At 43.9% G+C, this 15,136-nt stretch overlaps 1 protein-coding gene across 5 annotated transcripts in view; it reads right to left on the reverse strand.

The window, feature by feature from the left end:
- Window positions 1-15,136, reverse strand: part of ASAP1 (ArfGAP with SH3 domain, ankyrin repeat and PH domain 1) — a 403,505-nt gene that overhangs the window by 18,810 nt on the left and 369,559 nt on the right. For all 5 annotated transcript variants that reach the window (XM_032246627.1, XM_032246599.1, XM_032246607.1 and 2 more), the window contains 2 exons: window positions 7,769-7,838; window positions 4,079-4,137 (listed from right to left, as the gene is read on the reverse strand). In XM_032246627.1, the coding sequence (XP_032102518.1) occupies window positions 4,079-4,137; window positions 7,769-7,838 (129 nt within the window). The remainder of the gene's footprint in view (window positions 1-4,078; window positions 4,138-7,768; window positions 7,839-15,136) is intronic.

Genomic DNA, 15,136 nt, shown 5'->3' on the forward strand with positions numbered 1-15,136 from the left:
CTTGTTACAGTCTTCTGTTATAATGTTGGGTGTGCCAGGTCTCACGGGCAGGCCTCTGACCTTCTCTTGCCCTCTTATCGCCTATCCCAAGGCAGGACTCTAATCCAACTGTGGGTCTTACACCCCTTCCATGAGAGGGTCCTACCCTATACCCTGGGGGAAGGAATGCTAACATCATGAAGCTTTCATAAAAAGTCAAGGGGACAGGGTTCAGTGAGCTTCTGGAGAGCTGACCATGTGGACGCTCCTGGAGTTTCCAGGGAGAGCTTGGAAGCCCTGCACCTACATGGCTTCACTGTGTCCCCACCCAAATTTCATTTTGAATTGTAGCTCCCATAATTTCCACACATTGTGGGAGGGACCCAATGGGAGATAATTGAATCATGGGGGCGGGCGGTTTCCCCCATACTGTTCTCATGGTAGTGAATAAGTCTCATGAGATAGGATGGTTTTATAAGGAGTCTCCCCTTCCATCTGGCTCTCATTTTTCTCTTGCCTGCTGCAATGTAAGACATGCCTTTCATCCTCTGCCATGTTTGTGAGGCCTCCCCGGCCACGTGGAACTGTGAGTCCATTATACCTTTTTCTTTATAAATTACCCAGCCTCAAGTATGTCTTTATCAGCAGCGTGAAAACAGACTAATACAGCACCCATTCCCCCATACCTTGCCCTACATATTTATCTGTATCCTTTGCAATATCCTTTATAATAAACTGGTAAATGTGTTTCCCTGAGTTATGTGAGCTGCTCCAGCAAATTAAATGGACTCAAAGAGGGAGGCGTAGGAACCCCAATTTGAAGCCAGTCAGTCAGAAGTTCTGAAGGTCTGGATTTGCAACTGGTGTGTGTGTGTGTGGTGGGGGGCAGTTTTGGAGACTGAGCTTTCACCCAGTGGGACTGCCAGTATCTCCAGGTGGACAGTGTCTGAACTGAATGAGAAGACACCCAGCTGGTGTCTGCTGCTTGGTGCGTGGGGAAAAATCCTCTCACGTTTGTCACAGAAGTCTTCTTCTGTGTTGACTGTTGTGATGTGAGAGCAGGGGAAAAACGGTTAGAGAATTTTCCCCACAGGCATCAAGTGGCAATAAGAAATAGGCTGTTGTTGGTAAATTTGGATTATGGATGGATACTTTGGCAGGAGATAGAAATGTGAAGCTTTCTGAATGGGTATAAAGCTGTGGGACTGTTTGGATGACTTAAGGAGTAAGGGAAGGTACAGAACAGAAGCAGTCCACGAGTACGGCCTGTGGTGCCCAACATGCAGGGGCTGAGGAGACGAGAAAGCAGCTAAGGGGGTCAGGAAGGAACTGACAGTGCAGCGAGAGTGGACAGGGGTGTCCAGAAGACAAGTGCATAGCATTCGAGGCAGGAGAGAAGCAGTAACTGTGCCAAAACCTGTAGACAGCCAAGTGAGACAGGGCTGAAGCTTAACTACCAGTCTATCGGCTTGCAGCGGGACGGGATGAGAGGATGGATGCATGAATCTTGTCTCTGAGCATTAACAGCTGCGAACTTCACATACAGAGGCAACGCGATGGTGTACACCTTGTGACAGAACACACTACCACCTATGAAGCGGTTTTGCCAAAGCCTGAATCTATCTGATCAGTTTCTGCAGTCAAATTCCAATTAATAGGAAATATGGCAGATAGAGGAACATGTTAAATGAACAAACATGTGAGGGTGGAATCCAGACTGGAGAAATCTATAGGACAAATAGCCCGGTTTCTTCAACAAATAAAAAGAGAGAGATGTAGGGAAAACTTTAGCCTAAGACACTTAGAGACGTATCAACCAACTATGATATGTGGACCTTATTTTAATTCTTATTCAAACAAACAATTTCTTAAAGAAAAAAAGGGAGTTGTGAGACAGCTGGATATGTAACAGTTGGTATTTGATGATATTAAGAAATTTTTGATTTTTTAGACATGATGAAATTGTTTGATGTGATAATAGAACTGCATGTGTATACAATCGGCTGGGATTTGCTACAGAATTACTGAGAGTGGCTGGGTAAAAAACAAGATGAAGCAAGATCAGGTACAAGCTGGTAAGTGCTAGAATGGGTGATGAGTAAGTGGGTGTGGTGGAGGAGGCTGCAGGATACTATTCTGTGTGTTTTTTTGTATTTCTGTATATGTTTATTATGGGAAATTCCAAATAGTAAACACACACACACACACACACACACACACACACGCGCGCGCAGAGACAGAGAGCGAGCACGGGTGCAAGGGGGTGGTGGTGGGTGGGACACAGGTCTTGAAGGGTATTCAGAGCAGGCCTGCCCTGATAGGGCAGGTCAGATGGAAGGGAACAGCAGTGCAAAAGAGGAAGGGACATGTGCTGAAGTCTGTCCCCAAGGGGGTGAGAGGGTACAGCGTCTACCTTAGGACTATGGCCACTACGCCTGGCAGATGATAGTAGGGGTGGACTCCTGTGCTGACTCAATAAGGAACAGAAACAAGGGGCTCCTAAGGAGAGGAGAGAGTGCCGGGGAGTGGGCTGAAAGGTCGTGGTGTCGGGACTGCTGGGCAGCCCCAGATGACCATGTAAGGTCAGCGGTCATGTGGAGAACCAGACTGCCACCCTGACTGTGCTCTCAGAAGTCAACAGAGTGGCAGAACTCAGAAGAGGAGGGGCAGGAACTGAGGGAGCACATCAGGGAGTGACTCTGGTGATGGACTGACATCATGTTGCGAGGCATGGGAGGGCACGGAGGGGATGAACATTGGGAAGAGCTGGGAGCAGCCACAGTGAAGTCCCACAGGCACTGAGAAGTGCTGGGGTCTGGTGCTAAAGGAAGCAAGCTGGAGCAGCAGGGGTGCTGTGTGAGAGATCTGGGATGGAATCTGGGCACACTGGCGATGGGGGTACATGCCTGGGAAGCTTGTCTCAAACTCCTTTGAGATTAAAAGAGCCCTTTGGGCAGATTTTAAAAATAAAAGGCAGCAAAAACCAATCCTAGATAAAGATGCAGCAAACTCAAGGGAAGTCTTGCATATGTTCTATGGAGAGTGAATCAGCAGTCATTTGGGAATCCCCTCATCTTATTAAACAGGAGCCTGGCCTGAACAGCCAGTGCTCTTCAAAGTGTGTTACTTCACTGAAGAACTCTAGAGAGTGGTGAATTTCAGCTTCCCAGTACTAACTCCCAGTTTGACTTCTGCTAAAACTAGGCAACACAGCACTGGACTGGGGTCACAAGTCTTGCTGCTGGCACTGAAAATTCAAGGAGCAGGCCCTGAGCTCCTCTGAGCTCCCATCTGTATCCAAGGTGGGCCCTGCTGGCCTTGCAGGCTTATATAAGGAGGGAATGACCTAGATGCTCCTAGAGATATTTTGCAACTCTAAAGGTAAGGTATGGTAACAACAACAACAACAACGAAAGGCAGAACTATCACTTGTGTTGTAATAAGACTGAAATTTTGGTTTTACACATGAAAAGCTTATCAGCATTAAAGAAGACTTGGTCAAAGAGCTGAGTGTCTTAGCTTGGCAAAAAAGCAGCATTTATAGACACTGCTTTCTTGTACTTTGGAAAGCATGGGTATCTCTACTCTGCACGACAGATGCCATCCCAGGGAAGGATTCCTTTGCCACCCACTTGCTAGGGACTTTCTGAAGCATGACTTCATTTTGTCCTTACGAAACCTCACGAAGTTAAGTATTATTTCCCCGATTTTACATAGGAGGAATTTCAGGTTGAGTGAAGCTACTATGTCACCTGGCCAAGGTAACACAGCTACTAAGTGGTAGAGCCAGTGTTGATTCCAAGGTCTCTCTGATTATGTTTACAACGGGAGAAAAAATGGTACCTGGGGATTATAATAATATATCTTCTACAAAAGTATTATGTATTCTGCAAAAGTACGGTGCTTTGCTAATGAACAAATATGAATTTATAAATAACTTTTGTCATTTAACGAGTATTTACTAGGCATCGACTACATCCCAGGTGCTGCTCTAAGCATTTGGGATGGATCAGTGAAAAAAGGAGATTAAAACCTTGGGCCCCTTGGAGGGGTTAGTGACATTTTAATTACATGTGAATGTGAAAAAGATAGATCTTACCTTTCTGAGGTAGTTTAGGAAGAACTCTTGGGCCAAGGGCAGTCTTTGCAGAACTGGTGCTAATTAACAAATAAGAATCATTTAGGATCTAAAAGTGCTAGAATATCATTAGTGATTCAAGGAAATTCAAGGCATTTACATAATCATCTAAAGAATGCTTTCAAAATTTCTTTAACCAAAGATTATAGTCTATTTTCCATATTTCAGTTTGCCTGGCTGAGGAGGCACAGTGAAAGGGTGAAAAAAATTCCCTCTTAATGATAAAGCTCAACTCCTCCATTTCAAAGCATTTATGAAGGGACCTGGCACACTCTAAGTGGTGACCCCAATGTAGTCCATAGAAGTAACTCATCCCACATGATCCCACACAACAGCTCTGTGTTTCCGGTTTCCAGACAAGGTAATGGAAGGGAATGAAGGTGCTGGTGGCTGGCAGAAGGTCCCACATGGGTCAGAAGTGGAAGCGGAAATTCAGCCCTAGCTCTGCTGGCCTCCAGAGCCCTCACTTCCTCCACTATAGCAAAGAAAAGAGCTTGGTTCTCGGGCCTCCAGGCTCTCCTTGGCCTTGCCCTCCTTTTGGAGGACAGGTAAATGAGGGCGACAAAGGCCCAAGTCCCTGGAATACAGGTCCACACTAAGTTGTCTGAATCATCAAACGTTAACTTCTGTAACTGAGACCCCAGTGCTGTCAGGGGTCTGCATCAGGTGGAAGCCACTACTTCTCTTCAACAAGAGGCTTTGAGGCTTCGGCATTCTGAGAGGACGCCAGGAGGCCTGCATGCCTGAGAAGCAGCAGTAGCTGAGTGCCTGAGCTCCACCTGCCAAGAACCCCTTTATTATCTCGTCTCTCCGTGCCCTGATGTCCTAAGAGTTTGGCTGCTGCTGTTTTTTTCTATCCTAACTGCATTTAATAGAAAAGTAAAAGCCAAATCAACCAACAAAACAAACAGGAGTCAAAGAAAGAAGATGAAATGTGTGCGCTCCCTTCTGTCCTGGCTCTTGGCCAACCTTGGTCTTCACTGCTCTTTCCTCAGCTCACTTGAAATCCTCCTGCCTCTGGGCAACTGGGGGATCTTGTTGAGATAAAGCTGCCTCTAAACAAGAACAGTAAACATGAGAGGGCTTTGCTTCTGACATTTTTGGGGTGTATTTTTCTTGTGCTATTCCTCAGCATCTTCCTAGGCACACCCATGACTGGTGTGTGGGCAATGGTCATTCCTTGCCACGCTATCAAGGCCAAAGCCTAGAGGCTCAGACACTTCTTTTGCACAAGCTCCTGTGCGGTGCTGTGGAACCTGGGCTTGTTCCTATTAGAAATGAACATAGGACCCTTCTGTTGGTGGTACTGTGTGCAGTGAGGAAGAAGACTGAAAACTTAATGAGTTGGCTGGAAGCAGTGGCTCACGCCTGCAACCCCAGCCCTTTGGGAGGCCGAGGCGGGCGAATCATCTGAGTGATGTCAGGAGTTCTAGATTAGTCTGGCCAACATGGTGAAACTGCATCTGTACTAAAAACACAAAAAGTTAGCCAGACATGGCAGCATGCACCTGTAGTCCCAGCTAACGGGAGGCTGAGGCAGGAGAATCGCTTGAACCTGGGAGACGGAGGTTGCAGCGAGCTGAGATCATGCCACTGCATTCCAGCCTGGGTAAAAGAGGCTCCATCTCAAAAAAAAAACCCAAACAAGCTTAATGAGTTGCCAAAAGCTCTAGTTCACAATCAGCTTGATTTTGTTTAAAAACTTTTTTTTTTTTTTTTTTTTTTGAGATTAAGTCCTGCTCTGTTTGCCAGGCTGCAGTGCAGTGGTGTGGTCTTGCTTCCCACAAACCTCCACCTCCCAGGTTCAAGCGATTCTCCTGCCTCAGCCTCCTGAATAGCTGGGACTATAGGTGTGCCACATCATGTTTGGCTAATTCTTGTATTTTTCGTAGATACAGGGTTTCATCATGTTGGCCAGGCTGGTCTCGAACTCCTAACCTCAAGTGATCTGCCTGCTCTGGCCTCCCAAAGCGCTGGGATTATAGTTGGGAGCCACTGTGCTTGGCCAAAACTTTTTTGTTTGGTACAGGGTCTTGCTGTCACCCCAGCTGGAGTACAGAGGTGTGATCACGGCTCACTACAGCCTCAATTGCCTGGGCTCAGGTGATCCTCTCGCCTTAGCCTCCCGTATAGCTGAGACTACAGGCCTGTGCCACCATGCCTGGCTGATTTTTTTTTTAATTTTTTAATTTTTTTTTTTTTTTAGAAGAGACAAGGTCTTCCTTGTATTCCCTGTATTGCCCAGGCTGGTCTCAAATCCTGGGCTCAAGCAATCTTCCCATCTCAGCCTCCCAAAGTGCTGGGATTACAGGTAAGCTGTGTCCAGCCTTTAAACACCTTTTATGAGTGTTTCTGGATTGTCAGATACTCTCCCCATTCTGGAATATAAAGACCAGAACTTTAGTTTTACAGGGTCCCCCAAATTAGGGCTGAAGGAAGGTGAGTAAGGAATGAAAGGCAGGGTACAAGATCAAGGAAGGGGCGTTGAATGTGCAGTCAGGAGAACAAGCAGGCTGGAGAGCTGGCTCTGACATCTGCGCCCACCACCTAATGGCTCTGGGCCTCACTCTTCTCACCTGCAAAACTGAGGATAATAGTAATTGGGCCTACAGAGTACATATGATAATGGTATTTTAAAAAGGCTGGATATGGTGGCTCATGTTTGTAATCCTAGCACTTTGGGAGGCCGAAGCGGGAGGACTGCTTGAGCCCAGAAGTTTGAGACCAGCCTGGGCAACAAGCTGAGACCTCATCTCTACAAAAAAAATAAAAATAAAAATAAAATGAGCCAAGTAAGGTGGTACACACCTCTGGTTCCAGCTACTTGGGAGGCTGAGGCAGGAAGACCTCTTGAGCCCAGGAGATTGACGTTACAGCAAGCTGTGATTTTATCACTGCACTCCAGCATGGGTGACAGAGCAAAGCCCTGTCTCAAAAAATAAAGTGATTTTGTTTTTTCATCTTTCAGAAACTCTGGAAAGCAACCCCCACACACCATCTGACTCTTTCTCCCTGAAGTTTGGGTCTGGAAGTGGCTCTCTATCCTTTTCTCAGCACCTCCAGAGAAAACCCTTTGGGGTAGGGCTGCATAAAAACTGCCCATAAAAAATCTCCTCAAGTATACAATTTCAGTGAAAAAGGGGAAGAAAAGAACACTGCTGTCAGCCTAGTCTAAAAAAAAATCTTAGAAACAGAGAACTTGAAAAGAGTGATATTTTTATGACTGAAAATCTCTGGGTGATCAGATTTCCCTAAGGAGTATCTTTTCATTCCTAAATCTGCAAAAGGAGTCAAAAGGGAAAGTAACAAAGTTACTTGATTAAAGTATCAAAAATAAAAACTCATTCTGACAGGAATTTTGTTTGAGACCATTGCACAACCCTGTGACCACCGGGAAGTGAGGTTAGCTCCTGTCTGTGAACTGGGTAGACAGCGGTGCTGCTCAGAGCACGGTCTGTAGACCTGTGCCCAGTCCAGCCACAAGATGTGCATGCAAGCCAAGAGTGAACGTCTGGCTTCTCGTCGTGGCCAGCCCCCTCAGCTGACCACAGCTTTGAGCAGCACTACGAAATCCGTGAAAACTCATTTCTAGAATTCTGTCCATTTCATCAATGGATCCAACAGCGGCAAGGAAGTGCTGAGATGGCTTACCTTGACTGCTGGGATAGCCCCTCAAACTTGTTTGTGGTCTTACTTGAAGATGATGGACCCACATCGTTACCTACAAGGAAAACCAAATGTGAAAAGATGCATCTGTAGATGGGGAAATGCAATATGAGAATATATGGGTTTGGCCTATAGGTAGGCATTGCTCAAGTTCCAGAAAGGCATTTAAAAGACCCAAACTGAAGTAAGAGCCAAGATGGCCGAATAGGAACAGCTCTGGAGTGCAGTTCCTAGCAAGAACAACGCAGAGGGTGAGTGATCATCGCATTTCCAAAAGAGTTTTCACTGCCCACAGACCAGAAGATTCCTGGGCCGAAAAGAGCCACGAGTTTCCAGCACGGCTGTTTCAGCCGGTGCTGTGGGTTGGCACACAGAAACTCACACAAATCTGGGCAGCTGTTTCAACTGGCGCCTGGAATGCCTGGGAGACAGAGCTGTCCATACAACTGAAAAGGAGGGGGCTGAAATAGGGAACCAGGTGATCTGACTCAGCAGGTACCACCCCCACAAAACAAACAATCTGAAATGCTCTGGATTGAGAGTTTCACAGCAAGCACAGCTGGACCCAGGATGGTCCAGGTCACTGGGGGTAAGGGCGTATGCCATTACCGAGGCAGTCCACCACTACTGAGGTAGTCTGCCATTACCGAGGCAGTTCTAACTGTACCTCTATAAAAAACACCTCAAGGAAGTTCACACAACAGCTGGGCAGAGCCTGAAGCAGCTCAGCAATGCCTCTGCTGGCAGACTGTGACTAGACTAACTCTGTGCTGAAAAAGGCAGCAGCAGGTCAGAAACTTATAAATAAAGCCTGACCTTCTTAGGACAGAGAACCTGGAAAAAGAGGCAGTTATGAGCTCTGTTGCAGCAGACTTAAGCATACCTGCCCAGCAGCTCTGCACAGAACAACGGAGACACAGCATAGCACTTGAGCTCCTATAAGGGACAGACTGTCTCCTCAAGCAGCTCGCTGACCCCCGATACCCAAAGAGACACCTCATAAAGGAGAGCTCAGGCTGACATCTGGCAGGTACCCTTCTGGGATGAACAAAAAGGAAGAAACTGGCAGCAACCCTTACTGTTCTGCAGCTACTGTGGGTGATCCCCAAGCAGCAGGGTCTGGGGTGAACCTCCAGCAGTCCTGTAGCAGAGGGGCCTGACTGTTAGAAGGAAAACTAAGAAACAGAAAGAAATAGCTTCAACATCAACAAAAAGGACGTCCACTCAGAGACCCCATCTGAAAGTCAACAACTACAAAGACCACAGGTAGATAAAGCCACAAAGATGGGAAGAAACTAGAGCAAAAAGGATGAAAACACCAAAAACAAGAAAGACTCTCCTCCTCCAAGGGATCACAACTCCACACCAGGAAGGGAACAAAGCTGAATGGAGAATGAATCTGATGAATTGACAGAAACAGGCTTCAGAAGGTGGGTGGTAATAAACCTCAAAAAAAGGTTAGATGAAATGTTAACTAGAATAAACAGCTTAGAGAAGAATATAAATGACTTCATGGAGCTGAAAAACACAACACGAGAACTTCGCGAAGCATACACAAGTTTCAATAGCCAAATTGACCAAGCAGAAGAAAGAATATCAGAGATTGAACATCATCTCAATGAAATAAAATGAGAAGGCAAGATTAGAGAAAAAAGAGTGAAAAGAAATGAACAAAGCCTCCAAGAAATATGGGATTATGTGAAAAGACCTAATCTACGTTTGATAGGTGTACCTGAATGTGATGGAGAGAATGAATCCAAACTGGAAAACACTCCTCAGGATATTATCCAGGAGAACTTCCCCAACCTATCAAGGCAGGCCAACATTCAAGTCCAGGAAACACAGAGACCACCACAAAGATATTCCTCAAGAGCAACCCCAAGGCACATAATCGTCAGATTCACTAGGGTTAAAATCAAGGAAAAAATGCTAAGGGCAGCAAGAGAGAAAGGCCTGGTTACCGACAAAGGGAAGCCCATCAGACTCACAGCAGGTCTCTCAGCAGAAACCCTACAAGCCAGAAGAGAGTGGGGGCCAATATTTGACAGCCCTAAAGAGAAGAACTTTCAACCTAGAATTTCATATCCAGCCAAACTAAGCTTCATAAGCGAAGGAGAAATAAAATTCTTTACGAACAAGCAGTTGCTGAGAGATTTCGTCACCTCCAGGCCTGCCTTACAAAAGCTCCTGAAAGAAGCACTAAACAAAGGCACAACCAGTACCAGCCACTCCAAAAATGAACCAAATGGTAACGACCAACGACACAATGAAGAAAATGCATCAACTAATAGGCAAAATATCCAGCTAGCATCAAAATGGAAGGATCAAATTCACACATAACAATAATAACCCTAAATGTAAATGGGCTAAGGGAAATTGGATAAAAGGTTAAGACCCATCGGTGTGCTGTATTTAGGAAATCCATCTCACATGCAAGGACACACAGAGGCTTAAAATAAAGGGATGAAGGAAGATTTATCAAGCAAATGGAAAGCAAAAAAAGCAGGACCTGCAATCCTAGTCTCTGATACAATGGACTTTAAACCAACAAAGATCAAAAGAGACAAGGGCATTACATAATGGTAAAAGGATCAATGTGACAAGAAGAGCTAACAATCCTAAATATATATGCACCCAATATGGCAGTACCCAAATATATAAAGTAAGTTCTTAACGACCCACAAAGAGACTTAGACTCCCACACAATAATAGCGGGAGACTTTCACACTCCACTGTCAATAATAGACAGATCAATGAGACAGAAAATTAACAAGGATATCCAGGACTTGAACTCAGATCTGGACCAAGTGGACCTAACAGACATCTACAGAACTCTCCACCCCAAAGCCATAGAATATACACTCTTCTCAGTACCACATTGCACCTACTCTAAAACTGACCACATAATTGGAAGTAAATCACTCCTCAGCAAATGGAAAAGAATGGAAATCATAACAAACAGTCTCTCAGATTACAGTGCAATGAAATTAGAACTCAGGACTAAGAAACTTAGAAACACACAGCTTCACGGAAACTGAAAAACTGGCTCCTGAATGTCAACTGGATAAACAATGAAATGTTGGCAGAAATACAGATGTTCTTTGAAACCAACGAGAACGAAGACACAACGTACCAGACTCCAGGACACATTTAAAGTAGTGTCTAGAGCGAAATTTATAGCAATAAGTGCCCACAAGAGAAGCAAGGAAAGAACAAAAATTGACACCCTATCATCAAAATTGAAAGAGCTACAGGAGCAAGGAAAAAAAAAAAAACAACAATTCAAAAGCTAGCAGAAAAGAAATAACTAAGATCAGAACAGAACTGAAGGAGATAGAGACACAAAAAACCCTTCAAAAAAAAATCAATAAATTCAGGAGCTGGTTTTTTTTGAAAAGATCAATAAAATAGACCAATAGCCAGATTAATAAAAAAGAAAAGGGAGAAGAATGAAATTGATGCAATAAAGAACGATAAAAGGGATATCACCACCGATTCCACAGAAATACAAACTACCATCTATGGTAATACAAACAACTAGAGAAATACAAACAACTCTATGCACATAAACCAGTAAACCTGGAAGAAATGGATAAATTCCTGGACACCTGCACCCTCCCAAGCCTAAACCAGGAAGAAGTTGAAACTTTGAACAGACCAATAACAAGGGCTGAACTTGAGGCAGCAATTAATAGCCTACCAACCAAAAAAAGTCCAGGTCCAGATGGGATCACAGCCAAATTCTACCAGATGTACAAAGAGGAGCTGATACCACTCCTTCTAAAACGATTCCAGACAATCCAAAAAGAGATTCCTTCCCAAACCATTTTATGAGACCAACATCATCTTGATACCAAAACCCGGCAGAGACTCCAACAAAAAAAGAAAACTTCAGGCCAATATTCGTGATGAACACAGGTGCAAAAATCTTCAATAAAATACTGGCAAACTGATGGCAATAGTGCATCAAAAAGCTTATCCATCATGATCAAGTAGGCTTCATCCCAGGGATGCAAGGCTGATTCAACATACACAAGTTTATAAACGTAATCCACCACATAAACAGAACCAAAGACAAAAACCACATGATTCTCTCAATGGATGTAGAGATGGCCTTTGACAAAATTCAACAGCTCTTTATGCTAAAAACTCTCAATAAACTAGGTATCGAAGGAATGTATCTCAAAATAATAGAAGGTATTTATGACAAACCTACAGCCAATATCATACTGAATGGGCAAAAACTGCAAGTACTGCCTTTGAAATCAGGCACCAGACAAGGAGGCCCTCATTCACCACTCCTATTCAATATAGTATTGGAAGTTCTAGCAAGAGCAATTAGGCAAGAAAAAAAAAAAGAGGGTATTCAATTAGGAAAGGAGGAAGTCAAATTGTCTCTATTTGCAGACAAAATTGATTGCATATTTAGAAGACCCTATCAACTCAGCCCAAAATCTCCTTAAACTTATAAGCAACTTCAGCAAAGTCTCAGGATACAAAATCAATGTGCAGAAATCACAAGCATTCCTATACACCAATAAGAAACAAACAGAGAACCAAATCATGAGTGAACTCCCATGTTGCCACAAAGAGAATAAAATACCTAGGAATACAACTAACAAAGGATATAAAGGACCTTTTTAAGGAGAACTACAAATCACTACTCAAGGAAATAAGAGAGGACACAAACAGATGGAGAAACATCCTATGCTCATGGATAGGAAGAATCAGATCATGAAAATTGCTAGACTGCCCGAAGTAATTTATAGATTCAACGCTATCCTCATCAAGCTACCAATGACCTTCTTCACAGAACTAGAAAAAACCACTTTAAAGTTCATATGGAACTAAAAAAGAGTCTGCATATCCAAGACAATCCTAAACAAAAAGAACAAAGCTGGAGGCATCATGCTACCTGACTTCAAACTATACTACGAGGCTACAGTAAACAAAACAATATGGTAATGGTACCAAAACAGATACACAGACCAATGGAACAGAACAGAGGGAAACTGGACCCCTTCCTGATGCCTTACACTAAAATTAACTCCAGATGGATTAAAGACTTAAACATAAGACCTAACACCATAAAAACCCCAGAAGAAAACCTAGGCAAAGCCATTCAGGACATAGGCATAGGCAAGGACTTCATGACTGAAACACCAAAAGCAATGGCAAAAAAAGCCACAATAGACAAATAGGACCTAATTAAACTCCAGAGCTTCTGCACAGCAAAAGAAACAATAATTAGAGTGAACCAGCAACCAACAGAATGGGATAAATTGTTTTGCAATCTACTCATCTGACAAAGGGCTAATATCCAGAATCTACAAAGAACTAAAACAGATTTACAAGAAAAAAACAAACAAACCTATCCAAAAGTGGGCAAAGGATATGAACAAATACTTTTCAAAAGAAGACATATATGAGGCCAACAAACATATGAAAAAATGCTCATCATCACTGGTCATTAAAGAAATGCAAATCAAAACTACACTGAGATACCATCTCACGCCAGTTAGAATGGCGATCATTAAAAAATCTGGAGACAACAGATGCTGGAGAGAATGTGGAGAAACAGGAACACTTTTACACTGTTGGTGGGAGTGTAAATTAGTTCAACCATTGTGGAAGACACTGTGGCGATTCCTCAAGGACCTAGAAATAGAAATTCCATTTGACCCAGTAATCCCATTACTGGGTATATATCCAAAGGATTATAAATCACACTCTTATAAAGACACAGGCACACATACGTTCACTTTGGCACTGTTTACAATAGCAAAGACCCAGAACCAACCTAAATGCTTGTCAATGATAGACTGGACAAGGAAAATGTGGCACATATACATCATAGAATACTATGCAGCCATAAAAAACAATGAGCTTGTGTCCTTTGTAGGAACATGGATGAATGTGGAAACCATAATTCTCAGCAAACTGACAGAAGAACAGAAAATCAAACACCACATTTTCTCACTCATAGGCAGGTGTTGAACAATGAGAACACACGGACACATGGAGGGGAGCATCAGATACTGGGGTCTGTTGAGGGGGCCAGGGGAGGGATAGCGGGGAGGGGGGTGGGAAGGTTGGGGAGGGATAACATGGGGAGAAATGCCAGATATTGGTGACAGGGAGGATGGAGGCAGCAAATCACATTGCCATGTATGTACCTATGCAACAATCCTGTATGATCTGCACATGTACCCCAGAACCTGAAGTACAATTAAAAATAAATAAATAAATAAATAAAAGACCCAAGCCAAAACACTATGCGTTTCTGGCATATGGCATATGACCAAAACAAAACTGAGCACTGCTTTGGGCTTTGTGGTTTATTTCTGGTAAAGGAGTATATCAAAGAGGTGAGCAGCTGCTCCGTGGCAAGGCCTTGAAGATCACAGAAACTTGGTGATGTTCCCATTGGTTCAGGATCTTGTCCTTAGCTTGAGGGTACAGAAAGAAGAATAAATTTCAAGTTCACCAAGAGGTCTCCATGCTAGGAGACTACACCCTAATATCCAGACTAAGAAGAAACACACAATTCACAAGTTATGAGTGTGCGTGTGAACACCATTAGCAGGGTGGTGCATAACCCAGTCATCTGTTGGGCCAGGTCCTCAGGCACTTAATGACTTATCATTCATTCACTTTTTCATTTTTATCCATTTTTTTTTTCAAGACAGGGTCTCACCCTGTCACCTAGGCTGGAGTGAAGTCTAGTGGTGCAAATATGGCTCACTGTAGCCTTGAACTCCTGGGTTCAAGTGTTCCTCCTGCACAGCATCTCAAGTAGCTGGGACTACAAGGACATTCATTCAAATGCTTACTTTTTTTTTTTTTTTTTGAGATGGAATCTCACTCTGTTGCCTAGGCTGGACTGTAATGGTGCAATCTCAGCTCACTGTAGCCTCCGCCTCCCAGGTTCAAGCGATTCTCTTCCCTCAGCCTCCCAAGTAGCTGGGACTACAAGGTGCATACCCCATGCCCAGATAATTTTTGTATTTTTAGTAGAAATAGGGTTTTACCATGTTGGCCAGGCTGGCCTCAAACTCGTGGCCTCAGATGATCCACCTGTCTCGGACTCCCAAAGTGCTGGGATTACAGGCGTGAGCCACCACACCAGGCCAAATATTAACATTTATTAAGCACCTACTATGTGCAAGGCATAAATGTGAAGAAGGTGGCACAAAAACAAATAAAATGTCACTGCTCTCACAGAGCTTATGCTCTGGCCCATGAGACTTATGCACAGGAAATATACTAATAATGTGTAATTTGATGAACAGCAGTTGCTATCAATTGAGGAGAAAATAGTTTCAAAACTGACTGCTGGCAGGAGTGGGAGAG

Source organism: Sapajus apella, unplaced genomic scaffold, assembly GCF_009761245.1.
Source record: "Sapajus apella isolate SASKATOON/1434 unplaced genomic scaffold, GSC_monkey_1.0 scaffold3, whole genome shotgun sequence".
In the NCBI taxonomy this organism is placed as follows: Eukaryota; Metazoa; Chordata; class Mammalia; order Primates; family Cebidae; genus Sapajus; species Sapajus apella.